This window comes from Cibotium barometz, chromosome 44 (assembly GCF_041138505.1).
Source record: "Cibotium barometz isolate CiBa-2024 chromosome 44, ASM4113850v1, whole genome shotgun sequence".
NCBI lineage: Eukaryota > Viridiplantae > Streptophyta > Polypodiopsida > Cyatheales > Cibotiaceae > Cibotium > Cibotium barometz.
Window position 1 is genome coordinate 37,061,915 of NC_141089.1, and position 25,268 is coordinate 37,087,182.

Sequence of the window (25,268 nt, forward strand, 5' to 3'; positions counted from 1 at the left end):
TACTTCTAGTGACTCATCTAGGGCTCCCAGGGCACTTCCGGCTCAGGAGGACCAAGATGGAGTTCTTCTCTAGTATACATGAAGTTTCCCCCATGTGCTTCCAGCCAAAGGAGGCTTGTGGGCAAGAGAGGAGGCTGTAAGCAAGCAACTCCATTTTCTAGTACATGGGAACCATGAGTCGGAGTTTCGAGCATTAAAAATCTGGCAAGACAAGGTGAGCTTTTTGGTGTAGGAGAGACTATGGACAGGATCTATTCCAAGTTCATTGTTCGAGGTTTTTGGGACATGATGTGTTCACAGTCCAGAGTTGCGGGATAATGGGCGCGGTGTGTCCGGGCAGCTCATCATTCTATTCTTGGAGTTCACTACACACTGGTGTGGGAATTTGGAGCCAAGCAAAGTTCTTTGTTGTTTGTGGTGGCATTGTGTTTCGAGGAAACAGGTTGGCAGGTGCTCTCTCCAAGGTGATTCTGGTATCTACAGTACTAGAGGGTCCATGGTTGCATCTTCATCAGCTTATCTTCTTCAGACTCTTGCACACACTGAGTTGTAGAGGGGATGTAAGAATATTGTGCATCTCAGTGTATTGAGGTTGTACCTATTTATTGGGTTTTATCCATTTTTCTCTCCTTTTAGTGGGTCAGCTAGCTCCTCTTATTACTATAAAAGAGGCCTCCTCATATTCACTTTAATCATCCAATCCTATCACAATCGCAACACTCTCGGTTGGCTATTGCCATTGTAAAAGCCTCATGCTATGATCATAGTTGTTTCTCGTACCGGTACGAACCCATTCATACCGTACGGTTTGTCCGGTCCGATATCGTACGGTATGAGTTTTTTTTTCCCCACCTTGAGAAAAAAATTCCAAATGCTAAAAAAGTATAGAAATCTTGCTTAACGAAGATTCCAAATGCTTGCAATACTTCGCAACTTTCGTGTCCACTGAGTATTCCATATGGGGTTGCTGAGAGACCTAAAAATTTTGGCAAGGTAGACTGGGAAGCTCCAGAGTTTGTAAGTGTTTTTAAAAAATCGTATTTTATCGTACAGTATCCGAAAATTTCATATCGTACCAAAAATTCCCGTATGGTATCGTATTTTCGTACCGTGACAACTATGGCTATGATAAAGGTGATCTTGTCAACAAGTGCTCTCTCTCCTTTGCTCCCACTCTCTCCTTTGTTTTGCTTCTACACTCTGCAACTTTATGATAAAGAATGATGGCAAAGGATGAAAGCCCTTAAGAAAGGGTGGGTGGGATGAGGAGGTTGGTCCTCGACCACAAATACTAGAAAGAGCCCAAATAATTACTTTTCCCAAACCCACTCTTGTGCCACTCATGGAGCCTAGGGACTCTACCCTATCCAAGCAGTCAACGCACACGGGCGCCATGAAAGAAAAAATTTGCAAGTTTACTAGGCTCTGATACCAACTATAGAACACCGCAATCATGCGCACACACAAGCGTCCTAAAACTACTATCTATATTATGTACAAGAAAAGGACGATTAAAACTAAAAACTCCGTACAAGAGAGACTGACAGTGCAAACGTCACGCACAGCCCGAACAACCTGCTGCACACCTCCTCGCTAGCCTGTGTAGACAGACACTCTCCTAGAGACTAGCACTGCGCAAACGCAAATGATTACGATGATTTGGCTACCCACGTATATATATGTACCAATGCTACTGGTCAGTTTGTTTTACTACTATCGGCTACGTCCATGACCTGCCACATGTCATCGCCACCACATTATCATTGCCACATCACTGCCACTTGGCACCTGCACCTACCCACGAGCATGTACATGCTATCCTCTGTGTACTTCAGGTGAGGTGTGTCACACAACAATCACTGATCCTCTTGTATGGGAATCTTATGCACGCTCTCTACGTCCCACATTAATCTGCACCTCACTTAGCCCACACCCCATGCCCCTCATTTACTACTCTTTTCACCATAGTCAATGTCACCAAAGCCCTCTCGAGGTTGCACAATGGTAGAGCCAAGGACCATGAGAACCTTCGCACAGAGCACTTCACACAAGCATCCCATCCTAGCTCCTCTCTTTGTGCACATCTTCAATACAGCTTTGTGTGAAGGCTTCCCCCCCCCCTCTCTCTCTCCTCTTAAACCACAAACACCGTTGTCCCGATCCATAATGCAGAAGACCCCATGGACCCAGGTTGCTACAAGACTGTTATAATTAGCCACATCATTATGAAGCAATACATGAGGCCAAGATTGGCACGTTGGCAGAGACAGAGGCAGAGGACCTTAAAGCCCGGGTTCATAAAAAACTATTCGACACTATTTTCACTCTCAGGGCCAGGACAGGGCATACAGACAGTAGGTATACTGCTAATTTGTGGACTTCCGGAAGCCCTTTGATTCAGTCCCGAGATCACGACCCTTGGACCACTTGCAGGAGTTTCGGTTTCCTACCAAAGATGCTGTGGGGTGTGATGGCATTATGTGAGTCAGCGATGGGCTGGATCTGGGCACTCAGAGGCCACCCACTCTCTTTGACACTATTTGGATTATACATTGATGAGATCTCATATTTCATATATAAATTCAAAGCACAGGTTCACAATGGGCACAAACGACGATCCCTATCCTCTTATCTGCTGACACCATCGTCCTCATCTCAAACTCTGCCATGGGTTTACGACATCTGGATACTTTGCAGGCCTTTTGTGATGAGAGAGACCTCACACTGAATCTTGGTGAAACCAAGATCATGCTCTTTAACGGTTCCTACCAGGTCGCAGCCAGGTCCTTCCACATTAAAAGGGGATGAGGTTGAGCTTGTCGAATCATATATAAATCTCGGGATTACCTTCACTAGCCTAATTTTCACAATCAGGCCCCCTTGGCCAGAGGACGTGCAGCCCTAGCCCGTTTGGGGAGAGAGTGCTTCCAAGCTCACTCTCAAAGGCCCAGTACTAGGTGTTTGTCATGTGCACAGTGTGTATCTACCGTGTGCTACACGCACGCAAGACTAGCTTCGAGGTTTGGGGCAGCTTGGAGCTAGGCAGGCTGATTGGCGAGCTGAATTAGGGATAGACTAACGGGCGGGCACCCAAGTATGGACTGACGGGCGCCCAAGTGTGGATGCCCGATGACCGGCCAAGAGCCTATAAAAGGGTGGCCAAGGTTAGTCATTAGTCACATATAGAGAGTCTCGCGAGTTTGTGAGAGCTCTATGGTCTGGAGCCTGGATCTAGTGCAGACGTGCACCTGCTTTACGCAGTCGAGGCCGGCAGCAGTCTCGAGGCCCGCGAGGGTAGCTTCGTGGCGGTATGGGACGTCACGAGGTAGAGGCTGGTCGGTACGTCAACCTAGTTAGCTTAGCTCGTGGCTCGGTGGGGACAGCCAAGACTGTGGGCTTGCCCATGGCTGTCATGGTTGGGAGGTGAGTCAGGCCTGCACCCCCTTCTTGTTTGTTTATTTGTTTGTTTGCACATTTCGAGTCTCGAACCGGGAGCGTTCTACAAGGAGATCCTTGGGGATTTGAGCGTTTTTATTAAACTTTTTTTTTACAAAAGTTTAAGAGTCCCTAAGGTTCAACGTGTTTTTTTCTTTTTTTTAAGAAAACAAAACTTATATATATATATATATATATATATATATATATATATATATATATATATATATATATATATATATATATTGAAAAAAAAAACACAAAAGCAAAAGCTCAAGTAGCTTTTCGGGCAGGCTATATAAACCCCTTAAGTGGACTTCTTGCCACACATCTCTCAAGTTTTCAAGCTCTCAAGCTCTCAAGTTCACTCGCATTTTTTTGTGCAAGACCGAATTTTCTCTCCGCTCGCCCTCTTCAAGATGTCGACCCAAGAATCGGAGTTGGAGCCCCTTGTTGAACGCAAAGGCTTGCTGGCTAAGGAAGATACCGATGCCGATCTTTTTGACGATTGTGTGTCAAAATCAGATTTCCAAGAGTTCAAAGTAGCTCTCGAAGCTTCTTTGTCGAAACGTCAGGCACAAATCGCAGCCCAGATGCAAGCTTTGCAAAAATCCATCGCTCTCTTGACCACTACCCTCTCTACTCTATCGGGTATGGATACCTTGGCCTCTGCTTTAGGCCCCAATATTACTCCGGAACAGTTCGGGGGCGAGCATAAGCAGCGTACCAAGGAGATCGTGGACACTTGGCTACATAAGTGGCAAGTTCACTTTCAGTTTCATCCATATGATGATGGAAAAAAGATCCAGTTAGCAGCAGGTTTCCTCTCAGGCAAAGCTTTGCTTTGGTGGAAGGAACTCAACCCTAAGCCAACAACTTGGGCACAATTCGAAGACGTCTTCAAGAAGGAATTCCTCAAGAAAGAGGATGATTATGATGTTGTCCGGTTTACCGCTTTGACCATGACCTCACAGCACCTCACTTATGAGGTCTACCTCCAAAAGTTTAGGGACTTGCAGATGAAAGCTACAAAGATGGATCCCACTACTCTTTGGGGGTTCTTCGTAACTGGTTTACCAGACTCATACCGTTTACAGGTTAAAAATCACAAATGCAAAACATTGGACGAATCCATTCATTCAGCTGGTTTACCAGACTCATACCGTTTACAGGTTCTTCGTAGCTGGTTTACCAGACTCATACCGTTTACAGGTTAAAAATCACAAATGCAAAACATTGGACGAATCCATTCATTCAGCTCGTATCTATGATGATACAATGGTTTCTTCCAAGTCTAAACCCGTTACCGTGCAGGGGAACAAGTATAAAAGAAAGCTCTCCGCACCTATGGCTAACACGATTGAAGGCAAGTCTTCGGACCAACCTTCGAAGAATTCAAATTCGACTCCAGCGAAGAAGAAACAACTCCTCACGGCTTTAAAGCTCAAGAAGGCAGCTAACCAGTTATCTTTGACAGGTACGTCAGTTACTGTACTTTCTCACCCTAGTTCATGTTCTGATTGTCTGTTCAACTCTAAAGTTTTTGGCTTGCATGATCTTCTCCGAGTATATGGAGAAGTGAAGGGCCATAGAATCCACATTCTTCTAGACCCTGGCAGCTCACACAACTTTGTTAACTACAAACTTGTGCAGAAATTGAGTCTTGATACGACACCCAACGATCATACCTATGATGCAGGTTGGCAAGTATGGGATCGAAAGGTGGAGATGCTTCCAATGCAGATTCAGGACTACAAAGATACTCTAGAATGCTATATTATGCACCTAGAAAATGTAGACTTGTTATTAGGGATTGAGTGGTTTAAGACTCTTCAAGTCCAGATAGATTGGTCTAGTCATATTTTTTCTTTTCAGCATAGGGACATCCAGTATAGTATTTTAGGTGATTGTATTCATCCCTCTCGGGGACCTCTTGTAAATACAGTTGATTTTCGAAATATAATGGATTCTTCTTTGTATACCGCTTTCCATTGTGTATTGATTCCACTTTCTTCCTTTCTCATCCCTTCCATGGATGTAAATGAATTAAGTGTGTTTGAAAGCAAAGAATTACAGAAGATACTTGATTCGTTTCAAGATGTATTTCCTAAGGAACTGCCATCAAGTTTACCACCTGAACGGGCCGTAAATCATCGTATTGACTTGATCCCTGGTGCCCATCCTGTCAGTATTCCACCTTACAGGATAAGCCAAGCTGAGGAAGATGAGTTGGCTAAACAACTCGAAGATTATTTGAGGATGGGCCAGATCCATCCAAGTAAATCACCTTGGGGTGCACCCATGTTGCTTAGGAGAAAGAAGGACAACACCTAGAGAATGTGTGTAGATTACAAGAGATTGAACAAGCTGACAATTAAGAACCGTTATCCTCTCCCTAGATCAGATGACCTGATTGATCGGTTAGCAGGAGCGAAATATTTCACGAAGATAGATTTACGTACTGGCTATCACCAGATACGTATTCATGAAAGGCATGTCAAAAGAGCCGCCTTTCGGACTAGGTATGGCCATTACGAGTTTCTTGTATTACCTTTTGGGTTAACCAATGCTCCAGCCACTTTCCAGCAAATGATGAACGATCTTTTTCGTGAACATTTGGGAAAATTTGTGGTGGTATTCCTGGATGATATTTTGATATATAGTCGTACTCTTGAGAATCATGTTAGACACCTCACGATTGTCTTATCTATTTTAAGACAGAATCGACTATATGCTAAATTAAGTAAATGTGAGTTCTTTATGACCGACATCATTTACTTGGGACACAAGATCACTCGAGATGGATTGAGCATTGACTATGACCGAGTTCAGAAGGTTCTGTACTAGCCTATACCGCGTACAGTGAAACAACTTCGTTCTTTTCTCGGTTTTGTTGTTTTTCTTCGAAAATCTGTACGGGAGTACTCTCAGCTCACACTACCGATGACCGACTTATTGAAAGGTCGTGGACGTAAGTCAAATCAGCCTATCACTTGGAATAACGATTTGGATATGGCCTTCAGACTTTTGAAAGATAAAGTCAAGGAAGCACCTATCTTAGCATTACCTGATCCTAGTCGGCCTTATGTTCTTGAAACTGATGCCAGTGACTATGCTATCAGGGCTGCTCTATTTCAAGATGGTAGACCGGTTGCTTTTGAAAGTAAAAAGCTATGCGACACTCAATCTCGTTGGTCAACCCTTAAGAAAGAGCTTTATGTTGTGATTTATGCTCTCAAGGTTTGGAGACATTATTTATATGGCTCCAAGTTTGTGGTATTGATTGATCATCAGTCAATCAAGTATGTGTGTGATGCGGATGATTTGAGAGGAAGGAAAGCTCGTTGGGCTGAGTTAATGCAAGATTTTGATTTTGAGATTCGTTATCGGAAAGGGTCCATGAATAATGTTGCAGATGCGCTTAGTCGAATTAGAGAGGTAAATACTTTGTCGTTCACCGAGATTTCTACTAACTTATTTCAGTCATTGAGAGGGCTTTGCAGGACTTATAGTTATTTTGGTCCATTTTGGCAGAAGATCCAGGACGGGAGCTCATTGATTAACCAAGACTCAATGACTGAGCAGTCTACCATTCAGGCTGTAGGAGGCCACTGGATGATTCGGAATGGTTTACTATTCTGTAATGACAAAATTTGTGTACCACAAACCCCGAACATTAGGTCCAAGATCTTAAGGAGTGTCACGACGTCCCTTCTACTGGACACCCTGGGGTACACAGGACACTATCGTTAGTGAAACACACTTTTTATTGGCCAAAGATGAAAGGGTATATAGAAGATTATGTTCTCAAGTATCAAATTTGTCAGGCAAATAAAGCTGAACGCTTTAGACAGGCTGGGTTGTTGCATCCTTTGCAAATCCCAGGTAATAAATGGGAAAGTATTTCCATGGATTTTATTACTGGATTGCCAAGAACACATCAAGGCCACGATTCTATTTGGGTTGTGGTAGATCGCTTGACAAAAATGGCTAGATTTTTACCGACCCAGAAGACTATTACAGCTACGCAATTAACACGGCAATTTATCGAGCAATTGTTTAGACTGTATGGGTTACCGCAGGACATAGTCAGTGATAGGGACTCTAAGTTTACGAGTGATTTTTGGAAACTTGTTTTTGAGAAGTTGGAAACAACTTTGAATTTAAGTTCCTCTGATCATCCTCAATCTGATGGCCAGACTGAAAGAGTGAATCAGATTTTGGAGGATATGCTTCGAGCATATGTATTCACAAGACAGAGTTCATGGGAGGATTATCTTCCTATATTAGAATTTGCATATAACAGTACTAAGCATACGAGTACAGGTTTTAGTCCTTTCATGCTTATGTATGGTTTTCAACCTCGATCACGTGTTACAGTAGGATTCTCAGGACTTCAGCATGATGCAACACGTAATTTTTTACAAGATATGCAGGAAATGTTACAAGTTGCGAAGGAATCTATTAGAAGTGTTCAAGACCGAGACAGATTTTATTCTAATAGACATCGTTCACCCAGAGAGTTCTCTGAAGGAACGATGGTGTATTTGCGAGTTCCGAAAGATTCCGAGACTTTACGGATAGGTCGATCTCCGAAATTATCCCCTAGATACTGTGGACCATTTCGTATTACACGACGGATTGGTTCAGTTGCATATGAATTGGATTTGCCTTCTCATGTGAAAGTTCATCCTGTATTTCATATCAGTAGACTTAAGGAAGTACTCGGTGGAACAGATCAGTTAGTTACTCCTCAAGAAATTATAGATGTCGAGGACATGACATTTGTTCCGCATGAACCTGAAAAGATTCTTGGATTTCATGAAAGAAGATTGCGTAATACGCTTATCATGGAATACAAGATCAAGTGGAAGGATCGTGTTGAGGAGGACGCTACATGGGAGACATTAACTACTCTTCAGAGAGATTACCCTGGCTTTTTAGTGAGCTCAGGAGTGAGCTCTTAGAGGAAGGGGAGTATGTCATCTGCACAGTGTGTATCTACCGTGTGCTACACGCACGCAAGACTAGCTTAGAGGTTTGGGGAAGCTTGGAGCTAGGCAGGCTGATTGGCGAGCTGAGTTAGGGATAGACTAACGGGCGGGCACCCAAGTATGGACTGGCGGGCGCCCAAGTGTGGACGCCCGATGACCGGCCAAGAGCCTATAAAAGGGTGGCCAAGGTTAGTCATTAGTCACATATAGAGAGTCTCGCGAGTTTGTCAGAGCTCTATGGTCTGGAGCCTGGATCTAGTGCAGACGTGCACCTGCTTTACGCAGCCGAGGCCGGCAGCAATCTCGAGGCCCGCGAGGGTAGCTTCGTGGCGGTAACGAGGTAGAGGCTGGTCAGTACGTCAACCTAGTTAGTTCAGCTCGTGGCTCGGCGGGGACAGCCAAGACTGTGGGCTTGCCCACGGCTGTCATGGTTGGGAGGTGAGTCAGGCCTGCACCCCCTTCTTGTTTGTTTGTTTGTTTGCAGGTTTCGAGTCTCAAACCGGGAGCGTTCTACGAGGAGATCCTTGGGGATTTGACAGTGTTGGCTCTTCTCCACTCCAGTAAAGCCTGCTGTGATGTATGAGGCTCCATTTTGGGGACCAAACTTGGGAGCAGAGGACTGGAGGAGGATCGAGAGAGTTCATCATGATGCTCAAGTATGATTAGGATTAAGCCTTCATTGCCACATGAAATTGCCTTGGCTGAGTTTGGGGCAGCACCCCTTGCTCACGTATGATCAGGATTATTAAGCCTTCACTGCCACATGAAATTGACTTGGCTGAGTTTGGGGCGGCACCCCTGGCCTAGATGCCATGTTCCAGATATTCACATACATATACCGAGTCTACACTCTTGACAAAAGAACACCTAGCCGGGAACTTGAGTCCTCTAGATAGCTTGCACAGGAGAGACAGGGCAGCTCTTGGTACTCCCGCATCATCAGTGGTTTGACTCACCTGGGCTTCAAATGGAACGTCTCCCTGCCAGTGCTCCCCACCATACTCCAGTTCTACAGAGCATTTTTTGCACATCCTTGAGAATGGGTTCATTTGAGTGGGCCAGTTGTCTCCCATTATGTACCTTGAAGCAGGGGAGAATGACAAACAATGAGGTCTGCATGACCCCTCACTTGGCAAAAAGCTCTTTCTTGTTTCCATGTTTTATGATCTAATGAATTATATCTACTACAATTTTGATCTCATAGACACATTGGCGCTTTACTAGATTGTAATACAGAGTTTCCTTCTTTCTTTGTCTTCCATTCTCTCAAGCTCGTGCCATGTCTCTCAGGCTTGTACTGCTGCAAAAACCCTAATCAGCTGCAAAAACCCTAATTTTCTGTACAGACCTCACAGCTGTAGTATAGCCTGTTCATTGTGTGCCAAAACTGTTTGGGCACTTCAAAATGGCTGGATTTGGGCTGACATGAGCAATACCAAAAGTACTTAGCTTGGTGTGAGCTCAGGATTGCATTTCTAAAAACACTTTTGGGCTAGTGTGTGCACATGTGGCAGCTCCATGCATGGCCTCTAGTGCCCAAAGGTTTGGTGGCGAACACTCTAGTCCAGAAATCACAGGTGACAGCTCCATTTGATAATTGCTATGCTTGAGGATCAAATCTACATCAAACTCTTTGTAGTTTTTTACATCTGGATCTAGGCTTGATAGCGAGATGCATCAAGACCCGTGAAGCTTGTACAAACTCTGATAAATCCTAGTGCTGTGTATTCTTGTTCAATCAAATAAATATAAACTGCCTAAGGGACTAGGCCAAATACAATAATATAAATAATTGTTGATTTCAAGCATAGCTAGATCTCTCACATACATTGACTACTCTCGTGAGCATGCAGCATCAGGGGAACAAAGGGAACGAACTGGCATCCTTTGAACCTCCCTGTCTCTCATTGTAAAGAGGTCTTTCAAGGCCTAGTCCAATATGTCATTTTGGCAATCTGCAACATTAAAATTAATCAATCTCTATCTATCTAAGCAACACAATTCATCCTCAGGACAGCTGAAAACATCACAAAAAGCTCCCATCAAGTCACGAGTGAGCCCAAAAATGGCAATACCAAAAGGCTCTTCCTTGTACTGCAAAGGCAAAAGAACATGTACTACTAGGATTCACTTAACTCCCATACGATGTACTCATTTCCATCAGAATTTTAACGTCATTTCAAGCATGATGCTCTCTAGCATTGAGAGCTTAAATCACTTAGGGGATGATGCCGCCAAGATTTGTTACTAAGCTAAGTCAGTACAATTATTCTTTTTAATCCCTTAGTCTGAAGGCTTCACTGCACTCTAAGAATGTACAGGTTAGTCAATGCTATCACCACGTCTCTCATTTGACTCTCATATGCATACTCTAATAAAACCAAAATTTAACTAACCTTGCAAACTTCAGCTCAATTGAAAGGAAACGATCAATGGGGAGTAGAAGGAAAGAGAACCAAGACATAGGGAAACAAAGACCCAATTTTAACAACAAAACTATTATAGTTCTGTCTTCATCAATCTGTAGGGATTTGAAATGCATGCTTTAAAATGTTCAGAATAGGATTGTGGTATCTTCATTAAAGATAATCAGCATATTTATCAGGGGAAGGAAGTCAAACTGGTGAACTATGCAAAGAACAATACCAGCACAATAGACGAATCGCAAATCTGTCTCTGCTCCCATGTGCATTGATGTAAAGCTGAAAACTTGACACATGCAAGCATTAGGGCATGGTGAAAAGGTGCATCCAATGTTGAAGTCCATGGTGAATTTGCAACATCTGAAGCCCTAGCCCTTACTTTGAAAAACTACAAGAGCAGAATCAAATTCAGCAACAACCTTCCATCAGGCTGTTGAAGTGTTCTCATAGAACTCAACAATGCATCCTTTTGAACACGGGAGAGGTCATCTCCAAGTATCTTGAGTATTGCCAGTGCTGAATAGGTGCTAGCCAGGTGACCTCCATCATGCAGTAAAGGATGGACCTGAGTCACACCACTTCTTAGAACGCTGGAAACAAACGCTTTTAATCTTAACCTTGAATACAATGCAAAGATTTGAGTTAGTTTTTAGTCCGTACGCCAGAGGAACTGAATCGTGTGCCCACTGACGAAGATCCTCGAAAGCCCATAAAGCATCCTCCTGCGCACGCGTGTGTGTGTGTGTGTGTGTGTGTGTGTGTGTGTGTGAGCGTGTGTGAAATTAAGACGAGGTCGAGGGTATCCAAAGACACGAGATTGTTTGTCCTAAGAATGCCTTGTTAGTGCAATGCAATGCAGGGGACGCAAAGAAATTCCTTCCATATTACCCATGTCTTTCAAGCTTCCTTCTGTCGTCAACGGAAGCACTTGCGCTCCGTACACCCAATCAATTACTTGGCCGGCTTCTATCTGAATGCAAACAGGGGTGTTAAGAAAAGTAAGAACATTGTGGCGAGACAAGTAAAAGGGAAGGAAGGGGGAGGACATACACCTGTTGGAGCGCGTTGAGGAGATCCAAGCTGGAGATGAGGAAGTACGCCAAGGTGAGGCGATTGACGTCTTGACTCTGGGCAGCAGACGGCAACCCATGGAGCATCAACAGCATGAAGTTCGTGTGTGCATCTCGATCTACCATCGCGCAAGCTCATCTGCTACTCAGTGCATGTGCTCTCAAAAGGAAGGGGGGAGAGGGTAGGCTCGCACAGCATGCAAAGGCCAGGCTGCAGGGTGGCCGCCTCACGGCATACAAGAGAGAGAAGGCATGACACAGAGAGAGAGAGAGAGAGAGAGAGAGAGATTGAGAGAGATTATTGGTTTTCTTCTCAAAAGCTTGCATTAACAACACTAAAAGTTTGCTTTTAAGAAAGTAGTGAAACCGTTTTCACGACCCAGACTGAGAAGCTAATGACAAAAGCGTTTCTCTACTGGAGTCTCAGATGCTCAGAATTTCACAATTCCCAAAAACAACCTGGAGCATCACAAAGCTAAATTCGATGCAATTGCAAAATACAAGAGAGCTACATCTTCTCATGTACACTCATGAAGAGGAGAAAATAAGGGCAATAAGGGCATAAATTCAAAAAAATGAGTGACTACAAGTCACGTTGTTTGCATGGATCCCATCTTCTGCTCCTCAAGGATTTCCAAACTTCAAAACAATCATCCCAAAGCATCTCTTCTGGATGTTTTATGAGTGAGTGTTCAATCCAACAAACATCACTAAATTTAACATGTCAAGTGACAACCTATTTCGAAACTTGTCATTAATCTTGTTCATTTTTTAGAATCCCCTCTCACATGCAACTAATGAAAGAGGCAACACCATTAATACTCTCCAAAGCTTCATTGCCTATGGAAATGATTGCTCCCATTCTTCATGATTACAACAATCTTGCCAAGCTGAGCACATATCCTTACTCTTGAAACAATTCCTCATGCTTGTTATAAAAGACTTGGGTTCTCCTCTACACTCCATCTCATCAATAAGTGGACATGAACCTTGCCCAAAGTGTTCACATAGAGTTTCCAACTATCCTCTTGTCGAAACATCTAACTTTAATAAATCCTCATCATAATCCTTTGGACTAAAAAACTTTATTGCCTCAAAAAGATCAAAAAACAACCCATAATTCTTGAACCAGGCTTCTAATATAATTGTGAGGCATTAAAATCAAATGGTTTACTATGCCACTAATTGTTTCATGTGGATCTGTCGCATCACCATCACACTTTGGTCCCAAATGTAAATAATGATAATGAACAGTACCTGCTGCATCTTGAAATCTCAGCACTCCCTTTTAACCATGCGCCATCTTTACAAAAGTTTCAATGTGCTTCGTATCAATTTCCAAAGCTATTCCTAAGAAATGTCATTGAAAGGTTTCAACAATGAATTTCAAGTGGCTTCCAATGGTGGAAAAGTCAGGGTGCTCTTCTTGGAGTTTACAAATGAGGACATTGAGCTCTCTAAGTACATCAGCTAAAAAATGTAAAAGAAATTGTACCTTGTAGTTGTTGAGTGATGAGTACAAGTTTGCTTCTTCGCTCTTTGTAATAGTGAGCAATGCTGGCATAATCCATACAATTCTGGCCATGATTTGTCCTTTGGAAGTCCACCTCACATCATGCATTTTTAGTAGTTTTAGTTTCCCATTTCTACTAAGACTAAAAGCCTTCACCACTTCAACAAGAATTCCATGTCATTTGGCATATTTGCAAAACCCATTCATAAAGTCTCCTTGCTATTTTATCTATGAATTTGAACTCTTTGAAGATCTTGAAGGTATCCCCAGCTTCAAGTAGCTCCCTATGTGCTATGCCCATGTTTGGCCCTAGTTGCTAAAGCATTTACATTTACATGTAGGCCATGTAATCTAAGAGCTTGTTCAAGTGTCTTTTGCTTCTTACTTTGTTTGGGATGCACAAGTGACATCATTTTAGCTTCATGAGCTAGATGGACCTACTATTGTGCTAGAAGTATGTGCTCTTAGTATGTGTTGCTAAAACTTCCAACAAAGCAACCAATGTACACCCTAGCTGCACTAGCAACATCTCACCCAAGCCTCATAAAATTAGAGCTATCAGAACTTCCAACAAAGCAATGTATAGCCTTGCTACACAACAACATGTGTCACCCAAGCCTCATCAGTTAGAGCTAGAGGATGCATGAAAAGGCCACACTCAGCATGTCCTACACTCAAACTATGGGGCTTTTACATCCCTTAAACACATGCTTCAAGATACAAGAGAAAAATGCAGGTCAGTAAGCACTAAACAACCAAAATTAAGAGTGCAGATAAAGATGTCGAAAATCAACACATCACTTATAGCCGTGTATCTAAGGCTAGGTGAATATTGTAGAGAAATCTGGATATAAGATCCATAGCTTCATGTGGTGTCCGTTTCGGAAACACCTTAGAAGAAAACACAACCTTTGGTTGTTATGATGATAAGGGAAAGCTCCAAACACAGCCATATAAATGCAATGATGAGTTGCAAACCTTGCGCCAAGGATGTAGACAGAGCAGGATAGCGAGGCAGCATTGCTATAGCCTGCAGGGAAAGGGGGGAGGGGGGACATAGAGAGGTGCCTAAATAGCATTCTTTTTCAGAAACCCTTTCAATTGTCATTTATATCTCTTTCTCCATCTGTATTATTTACACTAAAGCCCTGATCATAGGGGACTCTGTCTCTTGATTCGCATAACTAGTACATAGAGAGAGAGAGACAGAGAGAATCGATGGAGATGAAGAAAGAGAGCTTGTTATTCAGATGCGCATAGAATGGATGGTGGCCTTCGATTAACAAAATAATTATTATTATATTGCGCTTTGATTCATTGTGCTGCCAGCCTGCGCATCAAGATAGACAGAGAGAGAGAGAGAGAGAGAGAGAGAGAGAGAAGCATATTGACTGTTTTTTTTTGGGGTAATTTTCATCCTTGTGACTAAAGAAAAAAACAATTTATAAAAACCCTTTTATCGAATGAGCTTTGGTTTTTTTTAAATTAAAAAAATTTATTATTACAAGGATCGATAATTTGTTGTGTTGTCGTTTGGCACGTGGTGTGATATGATGAGGCAACGAATTTGGGAACACTTTGTTAACGTAGGGTGACAAACCTACTTCACTACCGTGCTGCTAATTTTGAATGGGTGCTATCCAAGCGTCAACATATCCATAGCATGCACCTCCTTCAACTAGTTAGTTCGGCCACAGCCTTTGCTTCGCCATTATCATTGCAGAAGAGAGATGCATAGAAGACTTACGATAACCTTTATGACTACAAACTATGATTATGATAGCATGTCCCCCTTGATTATGGTAGCATTGTTAACCTAAAGCAGAGTTTACAATTGCTAGAAACTGCTTCACTTTGATGCAATCATAATCAGTTTGCCTGAAAGAAAAGATTTATTTCCTTGCTAGGTAAGTCCAAATTGAGTGATTTTGAACACTTTCAATAAATTGTATGACCCTCTCCAATCAACCACTAATAACAGAGCCACGCCCTTTTCAGTACACAAAGAAGTACACTCTACCTGTCGTCTCGATTGGACCACTTACAACCGATTTCAACTTATTAAAATCAAGGTATTTATACACTTCAAGTGTTTACATTCATTGCCCATGTTTAAAAACAACATTTTTACATTGCGTTATATCAACATGGTGTTGTCTATTCTTTAATAGTGCCACTTACCTTGGTTATTGTTAAAATCAAACTAACATGTTGTTGATCAAGATGACTCTATAGATGTTGTTGTTACCAAAGAAAGTGATATAACATTTTTTGCTTTTGACATTGTATGAAAGATGTTCCTTTCTCTCATTACATGTAAAATATTATAACTTCTCAAACCAATGTAGCAGAGTAATGGAAGAGTCTCCTCCTCCATCTATGCCTCTACCTCGACAACATTACACACATACATTTGATGGGCATCCCATTCAAATGAATCTTGCGGCCCAACTTTCCCAACAAGGACATGAGGTAGAACCTCCAACTCCCTCTCTTATATGCTAAAGTGATCCAAAAGATAAAGCCTCATCTGGAAAGATGAAGCTATTAGAGTTATGGTCCGCAAGCACAAACCTCCACTTTGCTTGTACTAAGACAAGTGGTTCTCCCTTAACAAAGGGAACTTTAAGAGACTAAGTTTTGGGAAATCATTGCTAGGGATTTGAATGCTAAGTATGGGACAAATTTCACATAGGGGCAATGCAAAAACAAGTGGATGTGCATCATTAAATCGAGTGATGAGAAAGTTAGATGCTCCATATCACCATAATCTATAATTAGATAAGGTGAAATGGTAATTCCACCCAATTTGAGTATCAATGTTACGAGGACTTGCCTCTGTGATGTTGGTGTGTATATTAATGACCCATTCTAGTGAGTTGCACCATTGGTGCCTCGGGGGGGGGGGGGGGGGGCGGGGGGGCGGGGGGGCATCATGCATACATCCCACAATCTCTTTCTTGCATCACATATCCCTTGCAACAAAATGGAGCGAAGTCTATGCCACTACTAAGCAAGAATGTCTTTTGACCCAGGCTTTCTATAGAGTTTAATAACGGGTACCATCAATCGCCCAGACACATTCGGAAGAGCGTGAGTGTTTGAAAATTAGTGATAATGTCCTAAAGCCTCTAGCCATGTGCATCTAGCCATGTGCAATAGAAATGTACCCACTCCTTAATTGTGTTGCTAAAATGGAGAGAATTATGTGACGATACTCACAAACCGTGGATTCACCAATACCAAGTGTCCACGTGTGAAAAGTGGAACCATTATGAGCGAGGTGAAGTAAAGTGACATGAAGGGCTTTTTCCAAGATCTATTGGTACTCTAATAAAAAAGTGAATAAATTTGGAGGGCATATGTGGCTTAATTTGATGCAACAAAATTTTAAAAGCATCATAGGGCATACAATATCGCTTGCGAAACAAGTCGTCTCATGCATATGTCCAAATCCCACATACATGTTGTTGAACTCCATGCCAAAATACGCACTGCCTTGGAAGCACCTCATTCACGATTTGAAACGAGGTCCAAGTGAGCATCTAAGGGTTGGAAAAAATAGGCAATAGGCAATAAAAGTACGATGAAGTTAAGAATACATGGTGTGGAATTATAGTTGTAGATGCCCAAAGACTCCAGCATCGTGGAAAGGCAAAGCAATGTGAGCAAAGTGTCCATGTCAAATTGATTATAGGTCAACATGTTATAATGATGTGTTGAAGCACGTGAGAGAGAGAGAGAGAGAGAGAGAGAGATAGAGAGAGAGAGAGGTATGAGAAAAGTAATGGGAAAAGAGAGAGATAAAGGGAGAGAGCAAGAAATGAGAAAATTGATGGGAAGAGCGAGAGAGTGAGGTGTGGGGAGGCTTTGTGTTTTTGCTCTCTCCTTGTGTAGACTCGAGTTGAAGTAGTGCAGAAGAGTTGGAGTCTCAAAGATATAAGCGATGTTGGCAAAGAAGAACTAGTTGGTGATGGTAAAGGGGCACTAGTGTGATTGCTAATTATGGTCAAAAGTTCAAGTACTAAAACATCCATATACGCAAAACCTTTGTTTTTGGTAGTGGTTGCTGCGTTCATGGAAAATAGACCGCTGTGGGAAACTACCAACCCTTCATGTGAGACTCATATCATCGGGTCATGAGATCCAGGGTGATAAACTCTTCCCTATGCATCCCTCTTCCCATATATGCATTGCACACTTCATTTGGTTGAGGCTATTAGGGTTTTCTTGAAGAATTAGAGTTTTGGGGCTATAATCTTGACTTGAGTGCTTTTCTTCATCAAAGCCTTGCCCAATCATATGCTTTGAACCTAATCACTCCTTACCACTCTAATCAGCTCAAGTGACTAAAGAGGGATGTTGACTACACATGGGAGAAGAGGAAACATGGAAATGCATTGTATATGCTTCATCCAAGTTGATTGGCATGTTTCTTTGCATTGGTGGATTGGTCTTTTGTTGTTGATCTTTGAAAGCAAAGGAGAAATCATGACATGGATGGTGTATGCTATGAATGGTGAAAACGGGGCATGAGTCATGTCATATGGTTGAAATTGCATGAGCACATGCATCGAAACTGTAAGTGGATCCCATCCAATCATTTCAAGCAAGTTACACACTCAATTCACTTGTACCCACAATTCAATTCCTAGAATCTGCGTTGTGGTAAGAGTACCCATGACTAGAGGTGAATAGGAGTCATGGGGGAATGTTTTCCATGAATTCTCCTTGCCATGTGCCGTGGGAAAGTGGTAAGGAGGAGAATTAGAAGGGGGAGTGGAGGCGTTTTCTCTTTGGCTCTTTTTTATTTTTCCCCCTTAAAAAAAACATTTTTAAAAACTAATTCTGCTTTCTCTCTCTCTCACTCACTCCCTTCTCCTCTCTGTTCCCCCCCTTTAAAACAGTCTCATTTTTATCTTTCCCATTTAAAACAAAGCAAAATACCTTTTAAAAAAATTCTCTCTCTCTCTCTCTCTCTCTCTCTCTCTCTCTCTCTCTCAATTCTCTCTTACGATCTCTTTCTCTCTCTTTATCTCTCTAACTCTCTATACTTCTCTCACTCTCTCACTCTCTCTCACTCTCTCTTAATCTCTCTTAATCTCTCTACATGTCTCTATTTCTTTCGAACTGGCCAACTCTTTCTCTAACTCTCTCTCTCTTTAACTCTCTGAATCTCTCTTTCTCTAACTCTCTATTTCTCTCAAATTAGCTATCTCTCTCTCTCTCTCTCTCTCTCTCTCTCTCTCTCTCGCTCGCTCTCTTTACCTTTCTCTAACTAACTCTCTAATTTTCTCTCTCTACCTCTCTCTCTCTCTCTCTCTCTCTCTCTCTCTCTCTCGCTCTACCTCAGTCAATCACTCTTTCTTTAACTCTCTCTCTCTCTCTCTCTCTCTCTCTCTCTCTCTCTCTCTCTCTCTCTCTCTCTCTTACTTTGTCTAACTCTCTCTATTTCTCTTGAACTAGCCAACTCTCTTTATCTCTCTGTAACACACTCTCTCCCTTAGACTCACACTCTCTCTCTTTAAGTCTCTCAATCTCTCTTACCCTCTCTCTCTCTCTCTCTCTAACACTCACTCTCTTTCTCTAACTCTCTCTATTTCTATCGAATTAGCCTAAATTATCTAGCTCTCTCTTTATCTCACTCTTACCAACTCTCTCTGACTCCCAATCTCTCTTTCTTTCTCTAACTCTCTCTATTCATCTCGAACTGGCCAACCCTCTCTCTAACACACTTTCTCTAACTCTCTATCTCTCTTTAACACTCACTCTCTCACTAACTCTCTCTCTCTTTTTAACTCTCTCAAACTCTCTTACTTTCTCTAACTCTCCATTTGTGTCAAATTGGTCAACTCTCTCTAACAATATCTCTCTCTCTTTACCTTTCTCCAACTCATTCTCACTCTCTCTCGACCTCACTCTCTCTAACTCTCTTTAACCTTCTCACTCTCTAACCCTTTAACTCTGTCTCTCTAACCCTCTCACTCTCTAACTCTTTAGCTCTCAAATTATATTTATATAGTAGTATATGTATATATATACATGTATGTATGTATATATAGTATAGTATAAAAGAGTATTAGTATAATATAGTATCTAACTCCATCAACTTCATCAGCAACAACAAGCCCCTCACCATGCCACAACAACCCTGCCCATTATGCCACCACCTCTCTTACTGTGCTGCCAACCTTCCGCACTACTACACCTCCCCTTTGTTAACCTACTCCTCAGGTGACCTGCCTTCCATCGTTCATTTTCAATCCTCGTTCACCAACTATTATGGTAGAAGCCCCCACCATGAATCATCCTAGTCGCCCTCCTCCACCCTGTAAACAATCACCTCATCCTATGCTACACATGTGGGGAATATGGCCACTACCAAAGTCGGTTGCCCCTCCTTGAAGGTGCACCGTCTTGTAGACGTAATGTCCAAAATCTAAGGATCACTATTCTTGGGATTGCCCCAAGTGATTTCACATTCCAACTAGTCCCGACCACCCAGTTGCTTTTAGTAGGACATCCACAGCCCACTTGTTCCCCTTCGTCCCCCACCCTTGGTGTGTCTGTCTCACAACCACACCAACCATTTATGAGGATCCACCATCAGCCATAGTGGTCACCCAATCACAAAAGAAGGCCATGCTTGAAGAGCTAACCCAGGGAGGGGATGAGCCCAATGATACCACTCTTCCACCTTCCTGCATAGTCATAGACTAGTGCTTCTTACAAGCCTTCAAGGACCTCCACAACCACCCCTCTATGTCAGATGAACCACATACCCCCTCCCTCCCACATTCCAAACCACAGCTTTCACCCTTCTCCATGGAAGATCTACGCAAGGATAATAAGACGGTATAGTGAACCTCTTCGATCTTCTCCATATTAGCCCCAATATTCAACAATGCCTCAATACACTACTAGAGTAGCTTGCCACCGGTATGCCAACCAATTCTAGTGGTGGGCAATATTGTGGGTTCCCACTCCCTACAGGGTTATGCATTGCTAGTTGTATGGGTATCAGTTGCATCAACCCCTCCCTCACTGACTATCAAAGTCCCTGCCTCTTTGAAATTCATGGCACCCCACTTTTAGAGGCAATTGTTGATGGTGGCTTTGGGATAAACCTAATGCCAGGATTTGCACTCCATGTAGTAGGTTAGGTCTCAAGGTAACGAGACCAACCAATTTTTATGTTTGTATGGCTAACCAACAGGAGGTGACCTCCATAGGGCTAGTGGAAGGTGTCACTGTACTAATCCAAGGAATCCCATTCTTACTTGACTTTGTGGTAATCTGGCTCCCTGAAGTCAGGGGGCCTACTCATTACTCATTGTTGGTGTACTACACGACTGGGTTCTGACCATTTATGGATTTCCCATGAGCACGGTCCCCCATAGGAGAGTTGAAATCGAAGGATGGTCTCAACCAAGGGATCGTGGCCACAGTAGCCCCGACTTCATCCTTCCACCCCTCAAAGGAATTCACCTTGACCCATATGATTGAAGAAGGCCTTGTTCCCCATGGTGATGAGTCAAAACTACTTGACTAGCTCCAAGCAACGGAAGGCCTAACATCCTACATGGTGGACAAGCCAAACAACTCCACCAACCTTCCCTTAGAGCACTATGAGGCCATAGGGCTAGGGGAACCTATCACAGAGGGCGTAGGATGGTCAAACCCCTCTCAAGTAAGGTCGACAAGAATCTAACCATGGGCCCAATTGATCCCCTATTGCACCAGCATAGAGCATCAATACAAGTGCTCATGTAAGAAACAACAATCCCCCTAAGGGAACCTATCATCGTGGACCCACCACAGAGGGCATAGGATGTGCAAACCCCTCTCAAATAAGGTCAACAAGAATCCAAACATGGGCCCAACTGATCCCCCATTGCACTAGCATAGAGCATCAACACAAGTGCTCACAGAAGAACCAGTAATCCCCCTAGGGGAGTGTCCTAAATAGTAATTAATGGATACAAGAACACTACGACACCTTTCCAATCTATCCCTAGTTGCCTCACAAGCCTACCCTCCTCTCCAAATTACTGAGACATGGAAACCCCTCTCCCTTCCCTCTCACCAAGACCCTTTCCAAGAATTCAACCTCAGCACTAGACAGGAGCCTCATCCCATCCTATTAGCCTCTTGGCTATGGGACCACCCAACCCTAGCCGTCACCTTCTTCTAATCTTATAAGGATGTCTTTGCATGGATATATACAAAGACTTGGATGGTGTTCTAGTCCCGAAATTCGTGTTCACACCATACCACTCTAGGAAGGAACTCGACCAGTTTTGTGGTGAGCGAGCCTACAAGCTTAACCCAAAGTATGTAGGAGTAGTTGAAGTGGAGCTCAAAAAGGAGGAATCCCACATCATCTCCATGATGGAACACTCCAAATGGATTTCCCCCATGATCATCTCTCCTAAGAATAAGATCAACAAGATCCATGTTTGTGTAGACTTGTGGTTCCACAACAAAACAACTATCAAGGACAGATGTCCACTCCCACCATTAATGGATTGGGTTTTAGAAGATGTTGATGTCATGCCATGTACAACTTCATGGATGAATTTAGTACATACAACCAGGTTTCCATCCACCTAGATGATCGCCCAGAGATAGCCTTGATAGCCTTCATCACCCAATGGGTTACCTACACTTATAACAAGATTTCCTTTGGGCTATGCAGCAATGCTTTGGTTACCTTTCAATCGATCATCTCACCAATATCTTCAGGGAGAACCTCCTCTGTAATGAAGCAACAACTTTAGATTAGGTCTAGGACCATGGTCATGGGCTCATGGACCACTATTTCCATCCTTTGGTGAAAGGCTAAATCATTTACGCATCATCGTGTGTGATTTGTGTGTGATTCTTGATAATTGCATGCTAATCTACATGATGATTTGTCTCATATCTTAGCTTCTAGTGAAAGGCTAAATCACTTAGGCATCATGTGTGATTCTTGCTAATTGCATGCTAATCTACATGATGATTTGTCCCATATCTTAGCTTCTAATGTTGCATTAGTGCTTCTCAATTTCAATTGGTATCAGAGCCTTGATTTTGATTTTGGGTGCTTTCTTATGCATTTGGGCAAGGAATTTGTAAGAAACTAGGTATCTACATGTGATTTTAGTGATTTTCTTGATTTCCACAAGCTTTATTTCTTGAATTTTCTTGATGTTCATAGGGGAGATGGTGAGATGGTGAAATTTTGCTTTATTTCATCCATTTGCAAAGGTTTGGAGCATGTGGGCAAGATTTGCATTAAATTTGGTAATTTTTGGACCAAATTTGGGACAAGGACCAATTTTTGGGAAGTTGTGGATCAAAATTGGGAAATTTTTTTGCATCTAAACGTTTTCCCTCTTATCCCTCTTTGTGGCTTGATCTCTCCATAGCCATAGTTCTTCATTATTGCCTATTTTACTTGCCAAAACTTGGGGTTAAGTTAGGGCATAGTCTAAGCAACATGAAGAAGGCATTTCGTGGAGTAAAGAACATCAATTTCTGCACGTAAGGCTACGAAAGTTGCATGTGTTTTTGTGGAGAGGAGGTGATGATTTGATGATTCTCATGCTCCAAAACAAGTGGTGGTTTGCTACTAATCAAGTCATTGGAGACTTTGGAGGAGTTTGCAAGCTTCTTGGGTAAGATTTGAGCCTCTTTCTTGAGATTTCATCTATGGTTTTTGGAAATTGCCTTCAATCCATAATCCTTCTTTCCTTTATCTCCTACTTTGGAGGAGTTTGCAAGCTTCTTGGGTAAGATTTGAGCCTCTTTCTTGAGATTTCATCTTTGGAAAAATGATTCATTCTCTACTCACTTCCCTCTACCCATTCATACCTTCAATGCTTGATTCCAACCAAGATTTATGGTTTCTTGGCCCTCTTGAATGATTTGGGGGTTCTCTTAAAATTAGGTTCTCTCCACACATTTTTATGAAATTGACATTGCTCTACTCTTCCTTAAACTCTCCTCTACCCATAGATTCCACCCTTGTTGCATTCTTGATAAGAAATTAAGGGTTATTGGCCACTTTAGGATTTGGGGTTCTTGCTAAAATTAGGATTTCTACTTAGAAGTTTTGAGATCGAGAGTGTTAGTTCTCTTCCCCTATCTCTCCTCTACTCTCTCATATCATTGATTTGCAATAATGATCACAATTTTAGGGTTTCTTGAGAGAAACAAGGTTTTGGAAATCGCCTTTAAAATTAGGGTTTATGGTGGGATTTCTTGAGTTTTCAATCCATAATCCTTATTTCCTTGATCTCCTCTACACAATCATGTATTGCTTGATCAATTTGGCCAAGGGAATTAGGGTTTTGGGAAAAAACAGGGTTTAGGGAAAAATTCTTGCATATCCTTGGATTCTCATCATTCCCTTACATATAGCTTGCATTGCTTTGAACCTCTACTTGCTCTTTATCATTCCCACATATTTTTCCAATCATTTTACCCTACACATATAAATAAACCATGGATTGAAAGAGGAGAAGAGTATGCAAACATTGATGCTTTGGATTGCATATTGAAGCCATTTACATGCTTATGAGATTATTCATGGCCATCTACATGCCATTGTGGTTTCATTGAGCTGAGATGGAATTTATCAAAGCTTCTAAACTCATTTGATGCCTTGGAATTCTATTAGGATTATATTCATGAAGAATTAATGGCAATGTGCTCATACTTGGCATGAGTTGTGGTTGTTGGTTGTGGTTTTGATGTTTGGGAGAGCTCTACTATGGAAAATGGAAGGAAGCATGAGTCCATGCTAAGTTGGTTAGTGGTAAGAAATTGTGACATGAGTTCATGCTATGCTAAACTTATTGTAAGCATCTTTACTCCTATAATTGGGATTTATCTACACCAACACTACACATTGTACTCACACATTACTCTTCCTAGCATATTAGTGATTTGTGAGGGTACCTTGGGATACTTTGGAGAGGCCAAGGGGAGCATGTTTTGAACTAACTGTGTTGTGAGTGCTTTGGTAAAGCGGTATGGGAGGGGATTAGGTACATTGGTGTGAAGATTTGGCCCTAACTCTTGCCTTGGACATAAACTTGGTAAGAGGGTGGGAATTGCTCGGTTGGGAGATCACCAAGCATCAATGTGCTTCTTCCATACTTGAAGACTTCAAAGGATACTTGCATACGGACAATGGGCCCATTTATGGACACATTGACACATGAATTGTTCAAAGAGTTTTCATTAAGTGAAGCCACATGATGCATGCCATGTGGTCAAGTGCAAGTGATTGATTGGATGTAATAGGAAAATTGAGATTTTGCTCCAATTGCAAAGGAGACCATGTCAATATTTTCTCAAAATTCTTTTCACATAAGAGATTTAAGGCAAAATATGGTGTTTATGATGTGCTTTAGAATGCTCATTATGCTAATGATGCAAGGGAGGATAACCTAATGCAATTGGAAGACAATTAGAATCTACTTGAAGTCACTTTGATAATTTCTACAAAAATAGAAAACCCTAATTCAGTCTGTTCACATTTGGATTGAGGTTTGGACATTTAGATAATCTCAAAGTATTCCCTTAGATCTTCCCATCAAGCTATCAACTAGTCAAATCAGGCACCATTTGACTTTCCAAATTGCTAAACTTCACTGAAAGGCAAACTTTGGTGCAATAAAAAACAACAAGTTATTTAAAGGCATTTGACATTATGGGATGATTACACAATCTTAGAGCTCTCCAACAAGCCACCAAAGTACACCCAATTCTGATGTCATTTGGATGGTCAAATCTCTAGGGTTGACTTTGACCAAAAAGTCAAAATAGAGAATGGTTGCAC

At 42.2% G+C, this 25,268-nt stretch overlaps 1 protein-coding gene across 2 annotated transcripts in view; it reads right to left on the reverse strand.

The window, feature by feature from the left end:
* The window catches only part of PGGT-I (Prenyltransferase family protein), a 55,033-nt gene extending 42,451 nt beyond the window's left edge, over positions 1 to 12,582 (reverse strand). Inside the window, exons 1-5 of one of the 2 annotated variants that reach the window (XM_086782501.1) lie at positions 11,905 to 12,582; positions 11,741 to 11,822; positions 11,513 to 11,574; positions 11,272 to 11,417; positions 11,076 to 11,131 (exon numbers count right to left, since the gene is read on the reverse strand). In XM_086782501.1, coding sequence (XP_086638627.1) covers positions 11,076 to 11,131; positions 11,272 to 11,417; positions 11,513 to 11,574; positions 11,741 to 11,822; positions 11,905 to 12,048 — 490 coding nt within the window. In that variant the 5' untranslated portion in view covers positions 12,049 to 12,582. The remainder of the gene's footprint in view (positions 1 to 11,075; positions 11,132 to 11,271; positions 11,418 to 11,512; positions 11,575 to 11,740; positions 11,823 to 11,904) is intronic. The other variant, XM_086782502.1, reaches the window with a different exon arrangement.
* Positions 12,583 to 25,268: the final 12,686 nt, after the last annotated feature.